The 19,799-nt window shown below is 51.7% G+C and overlaps 1 protein-coding gene across 8 annotated transcripts; it reads left to right on the forward strand.

Moving 5' to 3' along the window:
• Positions 1–5,377: 5,377 nt before the first annotated feature.
• NLRX1 (NLR family member X1) lies at positions 5,378–19,693 on the forward strand. 8 transcript variants are annotated; one of them, XM_053595205.1, is made up of 11 exons: positions 5,547–5,678; positions 5,908–5,996; positions 7,692–7,820; positions 8,612–8,681; positions 9,099–9,187; positions 9,986–10,605; positions 10,951–11,772; positions 16,385–16,980; positions 17,255–17,341; positions 18,138–18,389; positions 18,819–19,693. In XM_053595205.1, exons 3-11 carry the CDS (start codon positions 7,751–7,753, stop codon positions 19,138–19,140), a joined length of 2,928 nt encoding a protein of 975 aa, XP_053451180.1. In that variant the 5' UTR covers positions 5,547–5,678; positions 5,908–5,996; positions 7,692–7,750; the 3' UTR covers positions 19,141–19,693. The 8 variants fall into 8 exon arrangements, with proteins under 8 accessions (XP_053451174.1, XP_053451179.1, XP_053451175.1 ...); XM_053595207.1 differs by having other exon boundaries at positions 7,750–7,820; XM_053595199.1 differs by lacking the exon at positions 5,908–5,996 and having other exon boundaries at positions 5,378–5,678; positions 7,750–7,820.
• Positions 19,694–19,799: the final 106 nt, after the last annotated feature.

The following is a 19,799-nucleotide window of genomic DNA, read 5'->3' on the forward strand; positions in this document are numbered from 1 at the left end:
TTTCACCCATTATTAATAAAACCTATATTTATACATTATGCAGTGTGTAAATGTGTGTGGGTCTGCCACATGGTCCCATGGGCCATGAGGGGGTCTTCAAAGTACTTGGCAAGATATCTGTCAGCTTTTGGGAACCCGTGGCAGGGGATGGTAAATATAGGTATATATTGAGCTTTGAATGTATAGTTTAGGAAATACTTATATCTGGCTTTACATTTTATTTTTTTTGAGACAGAGTCTTAAGCTGTCACCCAGGTTAGAGTGCCATGGTGACACAGCTCACAGCAACCTCAAACTCTTGGGCTTAAGCAATTCTCTTGCCTCAGTCCCAAGTAGCTGGAACTACAGGCGCCTGCCACAACGCCTGGCTATTTTTTGGTTGCAATTGTCATTGTTGTTTGGCAGGCCTGGGCTGGATTTGAACCTGCCAGCTCCAGTGTATGTGGCTGGCGCCCTAGCCGCTTAAGCTACAGGTGCCGAGCCTTGCTCTACATTTTGTAAATGCTTCAGGTTCATTCCTAGACCAATCCCATATAAGGTCTAACAGTTAAGTTCATAATTCATCCTGGAAAAAGTGCTGTATACCTCCTTGCTAAATATCACTATTTGACATGCTCCCCTTGGGAAGTTATGCACTGACACCCTTCAAACCTAGTCCACCCTTCAAATAATTTTGGAATTCTTTCTGGAATGACAGTCAGAGCTGTCATCATACAGCACACAAAAACACGCAACGACATCTCGGAGGCCAAGGCTGGTGGATTGCCTGCGCTCACAGGTTTGAGACCAGCCTGGGCAAGAGTGAGACCCCGCCTCTAAAAATAGCCAGGCACTGTGGCAGGCCCTTGTAGTCCCAGCTACTCAGGATGCTGAGGCAAGAGAATCGCTTGAGCCCAAGAGTTTGAGGTTGCTGTGAGCTGTGACGCCATGGCATTCTACCGAGGACAATAAAGTGAGACTCTGTCTCAAAAAAAAAAAAAAAAAACAAAACCCCGAAAACAACAACAACAAAAACCACCAACAATAAAGAACACCACCCCGGGTGGTGCCTGTGGCTCAGTGAGTACGGTGCTGGCCTTGTATACCAAGGGTGGCGGGTTCGAACCTGGCCCCCACCAAACTGCAAGAACAAAAAAAATAGCCGGACGATAGTGGCAGGCACCTGTAGTCCCAGGTACTTGCGAAGCGGAGGCAAGAGAACTGCCTAAGCCCAAGAGCTAGAGGTTGCTGTGAGCTGTGATTCTACAGCACTCTACCCAGGGTGACAAAATGAGACTCTGTCTCAAAAAAAAAAAGCCACCCAGCAAGACACCACCACACGTTGACACAAACACATCTATGAGACACTGATATACCAAGGTTACTCAACCTTACTGAGTTATTGGAACAGTGCTGCCAGCATGAGTGCACAGTGGCGAGTTCGAGAACTTAATCGTCAAACCTCATACAAGGACAGCTCTGACAGTCATTCCGGAAAGAGAGTTCCAAAATTGCTTTGAAGTATGGACTGGGCACTGGTGTCAGTGCTTAGCTGCTACCCAAGAAGAGTACTTCGAAAGTGACCATAGTGATATTCGGCAATGAGTTATGCAGCACTTTTTTTAGGATGAGTTCACCAGCTTAATTGTCAGACTCATGATAACTCATTTTGCAGGTGAGAGAACTGGGACGTGGGTTAAGTAACCTGCCTAACAGCCCTTGCTAGTGGAAGAGGAGCCAGCCCTGGGGACTGGGTCTTCGGCCTCTGGACTTCTCATTTTTGTCATTGGTCCATGACACTTGTTTATGGTGGCTGTGTAGGCTGCATTTGAGTGTGTCTGTTGGATGGGCTGTTCTTGCTCAAGTGATGTATGCCTGTCCAGGACTCACTGAGCCTTGGTTGTATTGACAGGGAGGGGAGTGTTCTGGTCATGAAGGGGAATGGGCAGCAAGAAGGACCCGGAAGCTCTCGCACCAACCTGCTCCTCCTGTCCAGCACCCAGTCATGACCTAACCCTTCCGGGGTTTAATATCCAGCTCAAATGGTCATTCCTAGGTTGGGCATGGCAGGACCTCATTGGTTGTACACCACCTTGTATTGTCTCTTCTCCCCTTCTTTCCCACTGGGTCACTTTTACCAGGGATGAGCCATCACCCACCAGGACTGCAGACGGGTTTAGTGGCCAGAGGTTTGAGGTAGGCAAGTATCCAGAGGATCTTAAGGGCTAGTGGCAGGAAAACGCAAGAAGCACGACATTGCCTCACCCTCTTTTCTCCTGAGCCTGAAGCTTGGAGACTGAAGGAATCTACTGGCATCAACCTGCCAGCAGCCTGGAACACACTGGTTGTGCCACTTATAGTGCTAAGTGCCCTGGACTAGACTAGGGTCATGAGTGGCGGGTTGCTTGCCTGGAAATGGACTAACTTCTTTTCTTATGGGAGTTCTAGCTGGGAATGGGAAGTAGGAAGAATTCTGAGTCCTAGCTCCTGGAATTCTAGTTAGTTTTAGGGGGCACTCTGGGTGCCACCTCCCTGAAGTGTTGTCAGTAAATGGCTTTTTTCAGTCAAAGGACATGAAATCCCACCATTAGAAGTCTTAAGATTTCTCATCTCTAGTCTTTCTCTTTTAAAATGCAAATACTCCTTCCAGGGTTAAACATTTATACATTCACATATTTACTGTATTTTTTTTTTTTGAGACCGAGCCTTAAACTGTTGCCCTGGGTAGAGTGCTGTGGTGTCACAGCTCACAGCAACCTCCAACTCCTGGGCTCCAGCGATTCTTCTGCCTCTGCCTCCCAAGTAGCTGGGACTACAGGCACCCACCACGATGCCTGGCTATTTTTTGGTTGCAGCTGTCATTGTTGTTTGGTTGGCCCAGGCTGGATTCAAACCCACCAGCTCAGGTGTATGTGGCTGGAGCCTTAGCTGTTTGAGTCACAGGCGCAGCACCTACTATATTTTTTAATACTTGTTTATTTATCTTAGAGACAGGGTCTCTGTCACCTGGAGGCGAGAGGCTGGAGTGCAGTGGTACAATGATAACTCACTGCAGCCCGGAACTGCAGAGCTCAAGTAATCCTCCTGCTTCAGCCTCCTGAGGAATTACAAATGTGTGAATTTGTAATTGCACTTGCCTAAATTCACACATTTGTAATTTTCCTCAGGAGCTAATAAAGGCCAACAGCCATTCTAGCAAGGGCCACGCAAGCACAGAGAACATTTATAGAATGGCTCACATATTTGCAAAGAGACTTCTTTTGATTCTGCAGCACTTCCATGAGGTTGCTAGGATGGGCACTACCATTTTCTCCTTTAACAGAAAAGGAAACCAAGGTTTGGAGAAATGACTTGATCAAGATACTGTGCTCCTGGCCAGGCGCGGTGGCTCACTCCTGTAATCCCAGCACTCTGGGAGGCTGAAATGGGTAGATTGCTTGAGCTCACAAGTTTGAGAACAGCCTGAGCAAAAAGCCAGACCCCCGTCTCTACTAAAATAGAAAGAACTGAGGCAGGAGGATCACTTGAGCCCAAGAGTTGAAGGTTGCTGTGAGCTGTGATGATGCCACAGCACTCTACCCAGGGCGACAGCTTGAGACTCTGTCTCAAAAAAACCAAAAAACAAAAAACTATGCTCTGGGTGGCGCCTGTGGCTCAAAGGAGTAGGACGCCAACCGGAGGTGGTGGGTTCAAACCTGGCCCTGGCCAAAAACTGCAAAAAAAAAACAACAAAAAATAACTATGCTCTTTCCCCCGCAACCCACCTGCTATTCCTCCCACCAGTTCCAACACTCGGTAGAGTTGGGGCATAAATGCTCTCGGTTCATCTACCTATGTTTGAAATGGGCCCTCTCCCCTTAAATGCCAACCTGCCTGGACTCAGATCATCTTCTTTAATGCAATCACCTTTCTTTGTGTCAAGTCCTGTGTTAAGTGCTGGAGGGCACAGTTGACCAAGATAATTTTCCATGCTATAATTCTTAAAGCACCTGGTGCGCCATCCTGAGGTCAGACAACAGAGCACATGCCCACAGCATGACTCACAGTACTTCTGTCTGCAAAAGCCCAGTTAAATTATATGTTATTAATAAAACCTACCCGGCTGCCATACCATGGGGAGGGGAGGAGAGCGGAGAAGCCTTTGCTCTGAGCTGTGTCCAGGTGACCATCTGTCTCGCATGGGTAGGTAAGTGGAGTAAAGCTACAGTAGTCCCCAGGGGCCCAGAGTGTCACCCCTGAGACTGTGCCCTGCAGAACAGTACCTTGAGAGCTCTACTTCCCCTCCCTCTCCCATTCTACTCCCCTTAAAGAACTTCTCTTAAAATGCAAATGTGTGGTTTTCCCTGCTGCTGTCCCTTCCTTTCTCAGACATATATATATATTTTGCAGTTTTGGCTGGGGATGGGTTTGAACCCGCCACCTCCAGCATATGGGGCCAGCGCCCTACTCCTTTGAGCTACAGGCACCACCCCCTCAGACTTATATTTTAATATCCAGCTCAAATGGTCATTTCCTCAGCCACAGGCAGTAAGTTCCTCTTCCAGACTTTCCTAAGCTTTGCCTCTGAAGCACATCATTTGTAAACATGGTAATTGGTCCCACCAGAGGGCAGCGGCTGTGGTCAGCCCAGCATGCCTTGTTACGGTTGGCAGGCCAGGATCTAGTGCTGGGCCGGGTTGGCGGAGGTAAGGTGCTTAGTACCAGCCCATTACCACAGGTACAGTGAAAGAAGAAATGTCAAAACGAATTATCAAAATTGTCTTTGTAGGGATGGAAGGCAGAGATCGTAACACCCTCTTCCCAGCCCTGCCCTGGGGAGCCTCTGTGAGTTCCCCACTGCAGGCCTCTGGCCCTGCACACAGAATACCTATGCTTGCGTAGTGGAGGTGTGCCCTGTCTGTGGGTGGTGGGTGGCTCCTCCATCTGGGCTACGTGAGCCCTGGGTGTGCCCTGTGTGGAAGCACAGGGATGAGGGTGGGGGCTTTAAGGACCCGGAAGGGTTAGGTCATGACTGGGTGCTGGACAGGAGGAGCAGGTTGGTGCGAGAGCTGTCCCTTAGGCCCCATTCTGCCTCCTTCCTTGACCACAGTGACCAGAAGCCATCTACAGAAGTCTAGGGGCTGAAGAGGGCCAGGTACAGAAAGGAGGACCCAGAGGGCTGCAGGCTCCGATGTCTGCCTTGAAGTAGGCTGCAGAGGTGAGAGGGACAGACGGAAGGATGTCCTGGGAACGGGTGCCTCAGGAAGGCCCAGGGGCACAGTAGGAAGACCCAGGCCTGCTTACTGCCTAACTGGGTCACCTGCACAAGTTACATCATCTGTAAAATGGGCATAACAAGCCCAGCCCGGGATGTGGTTACTGAGGTCACCGGATGTGCCCGGCGCTTGGGAAACTGCAGGGGGCAGTACTAGCAGGACGGCCCCGGGGATCCAGCGCTGTGCCCACGCAGGGGGCGGGACTGTGGCGGGATGGGTGGCACAGGAGTCCCCGCCCCGCGCCGGCTTCCGGGCAGCTGCCCCCTCTCGCCGGCCCCCTCCCCGGACGACCCCGCGGCCGAGCGCCTGGGCCCCGCCTCTCCCGCGCTCGCTACCGGGCCAGCGGGGCTCGGCGCAGGCGGGCGGAGGCGGCAGGAAGCGCCGCGCCCAGCGAGCTGGGGACTCTGGGAGCCAGCGGGACACGCCGGCGTCCGCCCCGCCCGGGTAAAGGCCGCGCTGGCTCGGTCACCCCTCCGCCCCGGGTGGTGCCGGGCGAGCGCCGCTGGCAGTCCACGGCCGGGACGAGTGGGACGGAGCGGGGGCGCTGACTAAGCGTTCTGGCGGTTCTTGCCCTTGGTACCCCAGACCAGTTGAAACGAGTGGAGCCGTTTGGGACCCAGTTTGGTGGGGAGTTCCGGACCTGTGAGAACACCGCCTTGTACTTTCCCTGCAGTGCCCCTTTCTCACCGCCCTGGAGACCTGGATGATCTTGACTCAGTGACCCTGATGAAACCTCAAGCCAGTTTCCCGGGACTTTCTCAGGTTTCCCGGGCCACTTTCCCCTTCCTCAGCCTGCAGACTCCTGCTCTGAGCTCAGTCTGCACGCCTGCTAAGGCAGGTGGCCCAATGCGGCCGATTTGGGGTCCTACCTTTAAGAAGCTTCGGATCTCAGTGGAGAACAGGCCTGAAAGGAAGCATGCCCCATTTAAGGGAGCTCAGAGAGCTCAGGAAATACTTCTCAGGGAAGAAGCCCTCTGAGCAGGCTCTTAAAAGATTGGGTGGGATTCTCACAGAGGAGAAAGGTCATTCCAAACTGAGAAGCGTGTATGAACAAATTTAGGACCGTGAGAACGAGAATCCAAGAATCCTGGGGAATGAGGTGCAGGCTGGGGGCAAGCTCTGAAAAACAGCTTGTGCGCCTGGGTGTTTTGGACTCTATATAGCCTCCACTTTAGGAAGGTGATTGATGCCTCGGAGGAGGAGTTGGAATGAAAGGAGACTGTAGGCAGAAACCCTGAGAGGTCAGGTTTCTAGCCTAAGTCTCCTGGGCAGGGAGATTTGCTTCAAAGTAAGATAACTAAAAGGGGAGGAGGAGGAGGAGTTCAGTATTACTTAGAAGCAGTGGCAAGATATCCATATGGAGATGTCAAGTAGGGAGGCCGCTCATTCATTTATTTATTATTTATGCCGGCCTCAAAGACAGATTATGCACAAGTCACAGAGAAGATAAAATGATAATCAGCTAGGACTGTAGCTAGGGAACAAAGGCAGAGGGGAGTGGGTAATTATTACTGGAGAATTGAGGCTCAGAAAAGCTCCTGAAAATAAACACAGGACTCTTAAATGAGCTTTCTGGTAGCCAAGCAAAGAAAGGACATTTAAATAAAGCAATTAATGGGGTTGCAACTGGGGGAAAGGTAGTTGTAAAGCCTAAGGAGAGAGGCAGGAGGTGGTAGAGATAAAATGGGATTTCTGGCAGGGTATTGTGGCTCATGCCTGTAATCCTAGCACTCTGGGAGGCTGAGGCAGGTGGATTGCTTGAGCTGACGAGTTCGAGACCAGACTGAACAAAAAAAGAGAAACTCTGTCTCTACTAAAAATAGAAAAACTGAGGCAAGAGGATTTGCTTGAGCCTGAATTTGAGGTTGCTATGAGCTATGACAGCATGGCCCTCTACCCATGGTGACAGCTTGAGGCTCTGTCTCAAAAAAAAAAAAAAAAAGGGATTGGTGATGCTCATAGCTCAGTCTGTAGGGTGCTGGCCACATACACCGAGGCTGGTGGGTTTGAACCCGGCCCTGGGCCAGCTAAAACAACAATGACAAATGAAACAAAATAGCTGGGCGTTGTGGCGGGCACCTGTAGTCCCAGCTACTTGGGAAGCTGAGGCAAGAGAATTGCTTGAGCCCAAGAGTTTGAGGTTGCTGTGAGCTGTGATGCTATAGCACTCTACCGAGGGTGACAGCTTAAGACTCTGTCTCAAAAAAAAAAAATGGGATAGCTGTCTCAGGTTGGGGTTTTGGAGAGGGAGAAAAGCTGAAAGCCTGATGGGGGCTTTAGCAAAGCCGATATTTGAGGAAGGGCTGATCCTCTCCTGGGAGGAAGGCACCTTCTTGGCTGGCATGGGTAGGGATGTGGGGGAGGGGTGGGGGGGTGAGGGTGGCTTTGGGTAGTGGGTGGGTAGTGGTGGGTTGAGGGGTGGGTAGTGGTGATTCATTCATACCATTCTTCTTACAGGGGAGCAGGATCTAAGGTGGTGGTAAGTCTCCCAGGCTCTCCCTACCTTCTCTCCCAGGATGAGGTGGTGTTGCCGTTTGCCCAGGGCCTCTTGGGGCTCTGGTCTGGGAAGAGCACCCCAGCTACAAGGTGAGTAGGAAGCAGGGGTTTCTGTTTCGGCCTCTCCCTTCCTCTTCAGTGTCTATATAGAGCCTTCATGACAGCACGGATCCAGACACCAAGTACATAAGTCCTGACTCTTTGCTTCTCTAGCTGTTGACCGTGGCCATGTCACCTCACCCCTTGAGTTTCTTCTTTTTCACCCTAAAACAAGGGAGTTGCACTCTTATGATTTTTGAGCATCCTTCATAGTTATGTAAGTCCAGGAACACTTGTCTGATTTCATGTAGCATTCAACAGATATTTACTGAGGACCTAGGTACTGTATGGCGGACCCCATGTTAAGTTCTAGATATATAATTGTGAACAAAACCCAATGTGATCCCTGCTCTCATAGAGGGGGAAGGAATTATTATTTTTTCTTTTTTTTTTTTTTTTTTTGTGGTTTTTGGCCGGGGCTGGGTTTGAACCCGCCACCTCCAGCGTATGGGACCGGCGCCCTACTCCTTGAGCCACAGGCGCCGCCCGGAATTATTATTATTATTATTATTTTACAGTTTTGGTCAGGGCCAGACTTGAACCCACTACCCCTGATATATGGGGCCGGCACTCTACTCCTTGAGCCACAGGCACCGCCCGAGAGGGAAGAAATTAAATAATCATGCAGTGAAATATAAAATTGCATAATAACCACTACAAAGGGGCAGTACATGTTGCTATGGGAGTAAATAATGGAGGATTTGATGTAGACATGGGGTCTGTATATTGGTGGAAAAATGTGAATAGGATCTGAAGATGTTACTTTGTCCTTTTCTCTGTAGATGAATGTATCCCCTTCCTGACCCACTGGAGTTGGCCCTTTAAAGGGGAGCATCACCTTGGGCTCCCTAGGTGAGGCTGGGGTGTCATACCTTGGAACACGTCTGGCATAGCAGAATAGACTGGGAAGGGTCTGGACTTGATGCCAGCTGGGTTCCCTGGGGGAAGGGCTTGGTCTTCTGGGAGTGAGAGGATATAGAGGCAGCTGCCAGGCCTGGGAGGAAGTTAGCTTAGATTATCTACAAGAGAAGCCAGAGCAGGGGGAGCAACTGTGGAAAGTGGGTAGGGTCTGGTCTGGCAGTGGCCGCATGAGTCCCAGGCAGACACTCAACACGGGTGGCTGGAGGGTTAGGGGGCAGCCTTCAGACCCTGTCAAAGGTGAGAGAGCCAGACTTTGACTTGAGTGTCCGGTGTTGGGCCTATATCTCAGGAAGCGAGGAATCCAGCAGCGCAGACAGGCCTGAACTCATCCCTTCTCTTTGCTCCCAGGGCCTTTGTACGCCACAATGGAAGCTCAGCAGGCAGTGCTCCCCCATCTGGGAGGCAGAGACAGCTGTTTGGGAGCATCTCTGCAGCTGGTAAAGGGACTGGCAGTCCTGTTGCAGGAAGGGGTGGGGTGGGGAGAGGGGCTGCAGGGAGAAGCATGATGAGGAAGACATAGTGGATCCACTGCTGTCATCCATCAGTGGTCCCTCCTTCCCTTGCGGCAGAACTCATGCAATGCACACTTGCTATGTACAAAGCGCTAGGAGAGATCTACGTCATTATCTTCAACAGACTTCGGGCCTAGCAGTCAGGTTAAGATTGCACATAGGCCGGGCATGATGGCTCACGCCTGTAATCCTAGCACTCTGGGAGGCCGAGGTAGGTGGATGGCTTGAGCTCACAAATTTGAGACCAGCCTGAGCAAGAGCAAGACCCATCTCTACTAAAAATTAGAAAAAATAGCTGGGCATTGTGGCAGCGCCTGTAGTCCCAGCTACTCTGGAGGCTGAGGCAGGGGGATCACTTGAGCCCAAGAGTTGGAGGTTGTTGTGAACTATGACACTACAGCACTCTATCCAGGACAACTGTGTGAGACTGTCTCAAAAAAAAAAAAAAGACCGCACATAGATAACCACAGAACCAGTCAGCCAAGGCTCAGCATTACTTGTCTGGAAGCTTCCTACTTCCTGCCATAGGGGTTTCAAACTTTCTGGACAGTCCGTATTTTCTGAAGGAGTCCTGTATGCCCAGCACCATTCTGGGCTCTATTATCTCTAGGTGCTGTGTCTTGATTCCCCAGCTTGACACTACCACCCACCACCTTGTCTGGCCCTGAGCTCCTAGACCTCCAGGCCCTTTCCCTGACCCATTTCCCTTCCCTTCCTATCCAGAAGCTATTCAGAGGCACCGTCGGAACTTGGCTGAGTGGTTCAGCCGGCTGCCCAGGGAGGAGCGCCAGTTTGGCCCGACCTTTGCACTAGACACTGTCCATGTTGACCCTGTGATTCGTGAGAGCAACCCTGATGAGCTGCTTCGCCCTTCTGCAGAGCTGGCTCTGGACCATCAGCTGCCCCTCGCTGGGCTTCCCCCACTGGCCCTGTCTCAGCTCTTTGACCCAGATGCCTGTGGGCGCCAGGTGCAGACAGTGGTGCTCTATGGGAAGGTGGGCACAGGCAAGAGCACTTTGGTACGCAAGATGGTCCTGGATTGGTGTTATGGGCGGCTGCCAGCCTTCAATCTGCTCATCCCCTTCTCCTGTGAGGACCTGTCGTCCCTGGGCCCTACTCCAGCTTCCTTGTGCCAACTTGTGGCCCAGCGCTACATGGCCCTGAAAGAGGTTCTGCCCCTGATGGCTGCTGCGGGGTCCCGCATGCTTTTTGTGATCCATGGCTTGGAGCGTCTCAACCTTGACTTCCGGCTGGCAGGCACGGGGCTTTGTAGTGACCCTGAGAAGCCAGAGGCACCAACTGCCATTGTTGTCAATCTGCTGCGCAAATACATGCTGCCCGAGGTGGGTGGCCCTTTGCCCCAGCCTGTCCCCTTGACTCGCCCCCTAAGAATTTTTGCATCCTTGGCCTACATGTTTATTGGGTAGGAGGATAGGCCCTGGTTTAATTCAAATCCTGGCCCCTCCACTTCCCGGCTGTATAACCCTGAGTGTCTGTTTCTTTCTCTCCTTGAGTTGAACCACTAAAATGAGTTTATAATGTTCTTAGCACAGTGCCCTGGATCACAGTAGGTGCTCAGTAGTTGCTAGTCATCATACTCGTCATTATCTTCATCTTTGGACTCTCAGTCTTTAGGAGTAATCAGGACACTTCAATCTTTTTTAACCCTCAACCATGCTGTTCCCCAGGCCAGCATTCTGGTGACCACCCGGCCCTCTGCCATTGGCCGCATACCCAGTAAGTATGTTGGTCGCTATGGTGAGATCTGTGGCTTCTCGGATACCAACCTGCAGAAGCTCTACTTCCAGCTCCGCCTCAACCAGCCGGACTGTGAGCATGCAGCTTGGGGTGCAGGCGTCTCAGCCACGCCAGCTCAGCGTGACAACCTGGTGCAGATGCTCTCCCGGAACCTGGAGGGGCACCACCAGATTGCCGCTGCCTGCTTCCTGCCCTCCTATTGCTGGCTCGTCTGTGCCACCTTGTACTTTCTGCATGCTCCCACGCCCGCAGGGCAGACCCTTACGAGCATCTATACCAGCTTCCTGCGCCTGAACTTCAGTGGGGAAACACTGGATAGCACTGACCCCTCCAATTTGTCCCTGATGGCCTATGCAGCCTGCACCATGGGAAAGTTGGCCTACGAGGGGGTGTCTTCCCGCAAGACCTATTTCTCTGAAGAAGATGTCCGTGGCTGCCTGGAGGCTGGCGTCAAGACGGAAGAGGAGTTTCAGCTGCTGCATGTTTTCCGCCGGGATGCCCTAAGGTTTTTTCTGGCCCCGTGTGTGGAGCCAGGGCACCCGGGCACCTTTGTGTTTACCGTGCCTGCCATGCAGGAATACCTGGCTGCCCTCTACATTGTGCTGGGGTTGCGTAAGACCACCTTGCAGCAGGTGGGCAAGGAGGTGGCCGAGCTTGTGGGCCGTGTGGGCGAGGATGTCAGCCTGGTTCTGAGCATCATGGCCAAGCTGCTGCCTCTGCGGGCTCTGCCTCTGCTCTTCAACCTGCTCAAGGTAACAGCTCGGGGCCCTACCTTGTGCCTCCACTACCCTGGGTCCCTGTTCACCCCTTCTCCTCCCAGAGGAAACTACTGCTTCCTGCACAGATGGGAATCTTTTCCTTGGTTCTGGTTTCAGCTCTGGGCAATTTGGCTTTTAGGGGGAATGGGACATAAAGAAGGAGGAGAGAAAAGCCTCAAGTCTGGGGAAGGTTTGGAGGCTGGGAGGGAAATATGAGGGGCTCGGGGACTTTAAAAACAATCCTACATGGATTCCGAAGAATGGTTTCATTTTTTCCATTTTTTCTCCTAGCCTTTGTTGCTGGGGTCACTACAGTCCAGTGTCTGTCCTCTGCTTTGCAGATCCAGAAACTCAATTGTTTCTGTTCTCCCAGAGGTGATTAGGCTCTGGTAGTGATGACTCATCCTGACTAAATCACCGGAGACAGATTTATAAAGCAGATGCCATTTTATTCATTTATACCAGGAGGATGAATGGCATTAGTAATTGGCTTAGGATAGTCCATCCTGGCTGTGGGTCCAGTCCAGAAACCAAATTACTGACCTGAGGACTGTGCTGTAAGGCAGATGTGCTAAGTTCTTGGGGATGGAAGGAGCCACTCTCTGTTGACGTCTGCCAAGGTTTTTTCTTTTGTTTTTCACATCAACCTTGGAAATGAAACACTATTATGATCCCTTTTATAGATGAGGAAATTTAGGCTCAAAGAGACAAAGAACTTTTGTTTTTATGAATCCTGTGCTTTTTCTGCCAAAATATACTGGTGTGTTAGGGATATTACTGTTAAACTGTGATGTCTTTTTTTTTTTTTTTAAGAGTCTCACTTGGTCACCTTTGGTAGAGTGCCGTGGCATCTTAGCTCACAACAACCTCAAACTCTTGGGTTCAAGTGATGCTCTTGGCTCAGCCTTCTGAGTAGGTGAGACTACAGACACCTGCCACAACGCCTGGCAATTTTTTAGAGAAGGAGTCTTGCTCTGGCTCAGGCTGGTCTCGAACCCATAAGCTCAGGCAATCCACCCACCTCAGCCTCTCACATGTTGGGATTACAGGTGTAAGCCACTGAGCCTGGCCCAAAGCTGTGATGTTTTGCTAGGCAAGACTTGTCTTCTCTGGGAATCTTTCAGCCATTGGTCTTGGGGAGGCAGAGTCCTGGTCACTGCTGGCAGAATTTCAACAAACTTTCCTTTTTGCAGGCACTAAAGTCTAAGGGTTAAGAACAGGGATTCGTGGGCGGCACCTGTGGCTCAGTGAGTAGGGCGCCGGCCCCATATACCGAGGGTGGCGGGTTCAAACCCGGCCCTGGCCAAACTGCAACCAAAAAATAGCCGGGTGTGTGGCGGGCGCCTGTAGTCCCAGCTACTCGGGAGGCTGAGGCAGGAGAATCGCTTAAGCCCAGGAGTTAGAGGTTGCTGTGAGCTGTGTGAGGCCACGGCACTCTACCGAGGGCCATAAAGTGAGACTCTGTCTCTACAAAAAAAAAAAAAAAAAAAAAAAAAAGAACAGGGATTCGTAACACCAGCTATCTGGGTTCAAATCCAGATTTCACTACTTACTAGCTGTGTGACCTTGGACAAGTTACTATACTCTCTGTGCCCCAAATTTCTTTCTTTCTTTTTTTTTTTTTTTGGTAGAGACAGAGTCTCACTGTACCCTCGGGTAGAGCGCCATGATGTCACACAGCTCACAGCAACCTCCAGCTCTTGGGCTTCCGCGATTCTCTTGCCTCAGCCTCCCAAGCAGCTGGGACTACAGGCGCCCACCACAACACCTGGCTATTTTTTTGTTGCAGTTTGGCTGGGGCTGGGTTTGAACCCACCACCTTAAGCATTTGGGGCCAGTGCCCTACTCACTGAGCCACAGGCGCCACCCCAAATTTCTTATCTGTTAAATGGGGATAATACTAGAACTTATATCACTGGCCTAGTATGAGGATTAAATGAATTAATTCTCAGCGCCTGGCACGTAGTAAGTGCTATTTAATTGCCAAACATAGAAAAAGGCTCTGGCAGCCCATCCCTTCTGGTGCCATCTTCTCAGACAGGGAGGTCATAGCTGCCTCACCCTCGAGGATGTGCTTGCTGTGTCTGGATTGCTCTAGTCTCCTGATGGGATTTGGAAGCCCGGCCAGTTATTTTAAAAGCCCACCAAAATTGTTAGCACCAGAGAGGTGCCCTAGCAGAGGACTGATCCCATCCATTTTTTCTTTCTTTTTTTTTTTAAATGCCTTTTTATTTATTTATTTTATTATTATTATTTTATTTTTTTTGCAGTTTTTGGCCGGGGCTGGGTTTGAACCTGCCACCTCTGGCATATGGGGCTGGCACCCTACTCCTTTGAGCCACAGGTGCCACCCCCCATCCATTTTTTCATGATCCTAGTGACTCAGCTTCACAGCGTGACATTTTCCAGTCTTGTTGGGGGAAGGGACACTATAACTTCCATGACAGGAAGCTCACATATAAACAGAGGGAAAATACCAGATGGTATACATGTATAAGGTGCCACAAAACAAGGTCATGGTTCATTGCCAGAGGAATGGATCCTTCCTTCTTTCCATTGCAGGGATGGGAGAAAATATCACAGATGTTCATTTCTTCATCAAATACTTGAGTGTGTTGGATTCTAAGGAGAAATCAGTTAACAAAACTGCAGGTTTTGGCTCGGCGCCTGTGGCTCAAGTGGCTAAGGTGCCAGCCACATACACCTGAGCTGGTGGGTTCGAATCCAGCCTGGGCTTGCCAAACAATGATAGCTGCAACCAAAAAAAAATAGCCGGGCATTGTGGTGAGCACCTGTAGTCCCAGCTTCTTGGGAGGCAGAGGCAGGAGAATCACTTGAGCCCAAGAGTTGGAGTTTGCTGTGAGCTGGCCATGGCACTGTACTCAGGGTGACAGCTTGAGGCTCTATCAAAAAAAAAAAAAAATTGTGGGTTCCTAGGCCAGGGGCAGTGGCTCATGCCTGTAATCCTAGCACTCTGGGAGGGGCCAAAGTGGGTGGATTGGTTGAGCTCAGGAGTTTGAGACCAGCCTGGGGAAGAGTGAGACCCTGTCTCTAAAAAAACAGAAAAACGGGCGGCGCCTGTGGCTCAGTCGGTAAGGCGCTAGCCCCATATACCGAGGGTGGCGGGTTCAAACCCGGCCCCGGCCAAACAGCAACCAAAAAATAGCCAGGCGTTGTGGCAGGCGCCTGTAGTCCCAGCTACTCGGGAGGCTGAGGCAAGAGAATCGCTTAAGCCCAGGAGTTGGAGGTTGCTGTGAGCTGTGTGATGCCATGGCACTCTACCGAGGGCCATAAAGTGAGACTCTGTCTCTACAAAAACAAACAAACAAACAAAAAAAAACCCAGAAAAACTAGCCAGGTATGGTCGTGTATACGTGTATTCCCAGATACTTGGGAGGCTGAGGCAAGAGGATTGCTCAAGCCCAAGAGTCTGAGGTTGTTGCGAGCTATGATGCCATGGCACTCTACCCAGGGCAACAGAGTGAGACTCTGTCTCAAACAAAACCAAAAACACCTCTTATAGCTTTCTGCCTTTTCTGATCTTAGAGTCTGAACACACACGTCAGTGTAACTATAAAATGAAAAATTACAGTAAATGCTTAGAAAGAAAAGTTCCAGCTGCTATGAAAATACATAATGGAGGGGCGGCGCCTGAGGCTCAAGGAGTAGGGCGCCGGTCCCATATGCTGGAGGTGGCGGGTTCAAACCTAGCCCCGGCCAAAAACCAAAAAAAAAAAAATAGCCAGGCGTGTGGCAGCCGCCTGTAGTCCCAGCTATTTGGGAGGCAGAGTCAGGAGAATCGCTTGAGCCCAGGAGGGGTTGGAGGTTGCTGTGAGCTGTGATGTCACAGCACTCTACCCAGGGTGACAGCTTGAGGCTCTGTCTTTAAAAAAAAAAAAAAGTAAGTACATAATGGAGGAATCTAGTTTTGAGGGGTCAGAAAAGCCTGTCTATGGAAGGCTTTGTAGTCTGATCCTGTAGGATTAGCCAAGAGAAGAACTGGGGGAAAATTCTAGTCAGAAGCAGCATGATGGCAGCTTTGAAGGACGAGAAACCTTGGCACTGTCAAGAAGATGAGAAAAGCTGAAAAAGCAGGAGCATAGCGAAGGAGACAAGGGGCTTATGATGAAGGTACTGTGGTTGGCAGGGCCCAGGTCATGCAGGGCCTTGAAACACTACGAGCTACATCAGTCGTAGTTGACATGAGGCTGTCAAAGATGGTGATGTATTTGTAACACCTAATCTGGTCCCAAACTAAATGCATGATATGTGCTTATTTCTTTCCACAACCTCCTAGGCTTAAAAATATATGGAGTGTTTGGGAAAAAGAAAGAAGTTCCTAATGTCTAGAGTGCACAAGATAAGTGTTGGGAGAAGTCAAATTGGGGCTCGATTATAAAAAGTTTCATATTCCAGGCTAAATGTTTAGAGTTTGCCACATGGGCAGTAGGGAGCCATGGAAGGTGTTGTAGCAGGGAACAGTGTGATCAAACAAATTGTGCTGTGAGTTGAAGGGGAGATCGCGAGGCTGGAGCAGTGATAGGGACCTATGAAGGTTGAACAAGTACACAAGAGGCCGTGGCAACTCTCCCTGCTTCTTTCTTAGGTGGTCCCGCGAGTATTTGGGCGTGTGATGGGTAAGAGCCGGGATGCGGTAGCCCAGGCCATGGTGCTGGAGATGTTCCGAGAGGAAGACTACTATAATGATGATGTTCTGGACCAGATGGGAGCCAGTATCCTGGGTGTGGAGGGCCCACGGCGCCACCCAGATGAACCCCCTGAGGATGAAGTCTTTGAGCTCTTTCCCATATTCATGGGGGGGCTTCTGTCTGCCCATAACCGAGCTGTGCTGGCTCAGCTCGGCTGCCCCATTAAGAACATGGATGCCCTGGAGAACGCCCAGGCCATCAAGAAAAAGCTGGGCAAGCTGGGCCGGCAGGTGCTGCCTCCCTCGGAGCTCCTTGACTACCTCTTCTTCCACTACGAGTTCCAGAACCAGAGCTTCTCCGCTGAGGTGCTCCGCTCCCTCCACCGGCTCAACCTGGCGGGCGTGCGCATGACACCCCTCAAATGCACAGTGGTGGCGGCTGTCCTGGGCAGTGGAAGGCATACCTTGGAAGAGGTGAACTTGGCCTCCTGCCAGCTGGACCCTGCTGGACTGCGCACGCTCATGCCTGTCTTCTTGCGTGCCCGGAAGCTGGGGTGAGGACCTTCCTTGTGCCCAGGCATGAAGAGGGGAGAGGGGGTTGGAGGTGAAGAGGTGGGAAGAGAAGGGAAACCAGAGCTACTAAGGAGTGACCAGGGCATGGGATGAATAAGTCTGGTGTGGGTGAAGTGCCAGGAGTAACGGAAGAAGGGAGGGTGGGTGTGGCTTGCAAGAGACAAGCTGATGAGAAGGGACACAGTACATGGGCATGCTCCGTGCTGAGCTCCTTCCTGCCTTTCTCACCTCCCCTTTGGCCACCTTCTGCTCCAGCTTGCAACTCAACAGCCTGGGCCCTGAGGCCTGCAGGGACCTCCGAGATCTGCTGTTGCATGAGCAGTGCCAAATTACCACTCTGCGGTGAGTGTCCTAGGAGAAGGGGTGGTCCAGGCTTTGGCCATCCTGGTGGCCAGATAAGGTCAAGGGTGAGCTCCCTACCTTACAGCATATGTGGCACAGGCCTACCCATGGTGAAGTAAGGGAGGGAGTGGGTGTCGTAGGCCCTGTCCTTCCCCCTCCAGATCCATTACAAGCAGCAGGGCAGGGGAAAAGATGCCACCTGCGATAAGTGCTAAGAAAGCCTCTCACATGGCCAAAATCGGTCTGGGGCAGGCAGGGGGTTGGGGAAGAGGATCAATAATACCTAGGCCAGTGACCTGGTAATAGTGCCACTGATCCCCTCCTGGGGTTTTCCTGCAGCTCATGGTGCTAGGCACTCAGTAGGTGCTCCGTGAGTGCTGGGCTGATGTTCTAGGAACCCAGATGCCTGTCTTCCCAGGTTCTGGTTGGAGTAAGGAAAGGCAAACAGGGAAGGAGGAAGGAAGGAAGAATAGGGAGGGAGAGGCAGAGGCTGGGGAGAGGGTGAAAAAAGGCAGAAGGGAAATAGTAATGGTGAAGGGAGGAAGTGGGCAGGGAGGGAGGGAGTCAGGGAGAAAAGGATGGAAGGAGGGAGAGGAGGGAAAGAGAAGCCAGCTTGCCCTCAGTTTTCCTACTCTGCAGAATGTCACACTCCTATTTCTCCATCTCCACCTGGGCCTGCTTTCTGTAGCCAGGCTCCTCTCTGACCCAGGCTGTGCCCACTTTGGTCCGAGTGCTAACACCCAGCATAAGGCTTCTGTAATGGACACTCCTAACATTGGGTTGCCTGTGCTTGTAGGCTGTCCAACAACCCACTGACAGCTGCGGGTGTAGCCCTGTTGGTGGAGGGGCTGGCAGGAAATACCTCCCTGACCCACCTGTCCCTGCTGCACACGGGCCTTGGGGATGAGGGCTTGGAGCTGCTGGCTGCCCAGCTGGACCGCAACCAGCAGCTGCAGGAGCTGAATGTGGCCTACAACGGTGCTGGTGACACGGCGGCCTTGGCCCTGGCCAGGGCTGCCCGGGAACATCCTTCCCTGGAACTGCTGCAGTGAGTGCTGTCCCTGCTCCCCTTGCCCCAGCCCTTCAGTCCCATTCCCTCTCCACTGTGTGCTCTTACTACCCTGGGGAGTGCTTCAGGGCCTGGCACCTGTCCTCTATTCCTGGCTTCTGACTGATCTCTATTAACCTACTTCTCAGCCAACCCACCTGTTCTGTGACTGGCCCTTACTCTGCCCTGATTCCTTCCCTACAACTGTGTTTCCTGGGGGCCTACTGTCTCTGGTCCCACTCAATTCTAGTATCACTGCCTACCTCCCAATGGCCACCACCTTCCACCTCTGGCTTATTGCAGACACTTACCCCACTGTGTTCCACAGTTAGGAGATGAGTTGGGAGGCCTCCTGACTTACGTCCATCTGTCCATGGGCCTCCTTGTCAGAGTCCTGCTCAGTGGCATCTACTTTCTCTCTCCTGTTAGCCTCTATTTCAATGAGCTGAGCTCAGAGGGCCGCCAGGTCCTGCGTGACTTGGGGAGCACCACTGAAGGTGGTGCTCGTGTCGTGGCGTCGCTGACAGAGGGGGCAGCAGTGTCTGAGTACTGGTCCGTGATCCTCAGTGAAGTCCAGCGGAACCTCAACAGCTGGGATCGGGCCCGGGTCCGACGCCACCTGGAGCTACTGCTGCGGGATCTGGAAGACAGCCGGGGTGCCACCCTTAACCCCTGGCGCAAGGCCCAGCTACTGCGGGTGGAGAGCGAGGTCAGGGCTCTCCTGGAGCAGCTAGGAGGCCCTGGAGGCTGAGACAGTGGCAGCAGGCACCTAGCTGTGTGACCACTGGCCTTCTCCTCTGTGGGCTCCTGGCTTGCATTACACCTTCTAGAAAGATCCCTTTAGGGCTAGAGTCAAAGGAATAGGCAGATCTGTGCCAATGCCCTCCTGGGGCATGTCCAACTGGTCCCCCCAAGTCTGGAAGTCCAGGGTCACAGAGGAAGAATTGATGCTTTGGTCTTGGAGATGGAATATACCTCCCGTCCCTTCAGCTAGAAGGATTAAAGGATGTGGCATTCGGGTGGCCAATTGCCCTGTAGCAATGTTGCCTCTCCCTGTTATTGAGGAACCTCTGATTGTGCCACCAAGGGTCACACTTCCCATGCCAGGGATGTTGACATCCAGAAGATGTGTTGAGGGCGCCCTCCTGCCCTATACTCACCTGTTGACACTGAAGATGCCCTGAAATTGGTGCTTTCTCCTTGTCTTCCTGCCCCCTTTACCATCACCATACCAATGGCTTGGTGGCCCTTGGGGCAGATGCACCTGATTTGATGCTATTAAACAGCTGTCTGTCTTCCACTTACTGCAGCCTTCTTCCTTGTTTGTTGCCAGTGGCTCTTGGGCACCATTTTCAGAGGCAGTGGTGGCTGGAGGGGCCCAGGAACAAAACAGTGGGATGGAGCTTGGCA

This window comes from Nycticebus coucang, chromosome 6 (genome assembly GCF_027406575.1).
Source record: "Nycticebus coucang isolate mNycCou1 chromosome 6, mNycCou1.pri, whole genome shotgun sequence".
Taxonomy (NCBI): domain Eukaryota; kingdom Metazoa; phylum Chordata; class Mammalia; order Primates; family Lorisidae; genus Nycticebus; species Nycticebus coucang.

What these genes read in the sequence shown, in the direction of transcription:
- NLRX1 (XM_053595199.1), top strand. Translation starts at nt 7,751, where the DNA reads ATGAGGTGGTGTTGCCGTTTGCCCAGGGCCTCTTGGGGCTCTGGTCTG. An exon ending in CATCACCTTGGGCTCCCTAG is followed by an intron (nt 8,682 to 9,098) that starts GTGAGGCTGGGG and finishes CTTTGCTCCCAG; the next exon opens with GGCCTTTGTACGCCACAATG. An exon ending in TGGGAGCATCTCTGCAGCTG is followed by an intron (nt 9,188 to 9,985) that starts GTAAAGGGACTG and finishes CTTCCTATCCAG; the next exon opens with AAGCTATTCAGAGGCACCGT.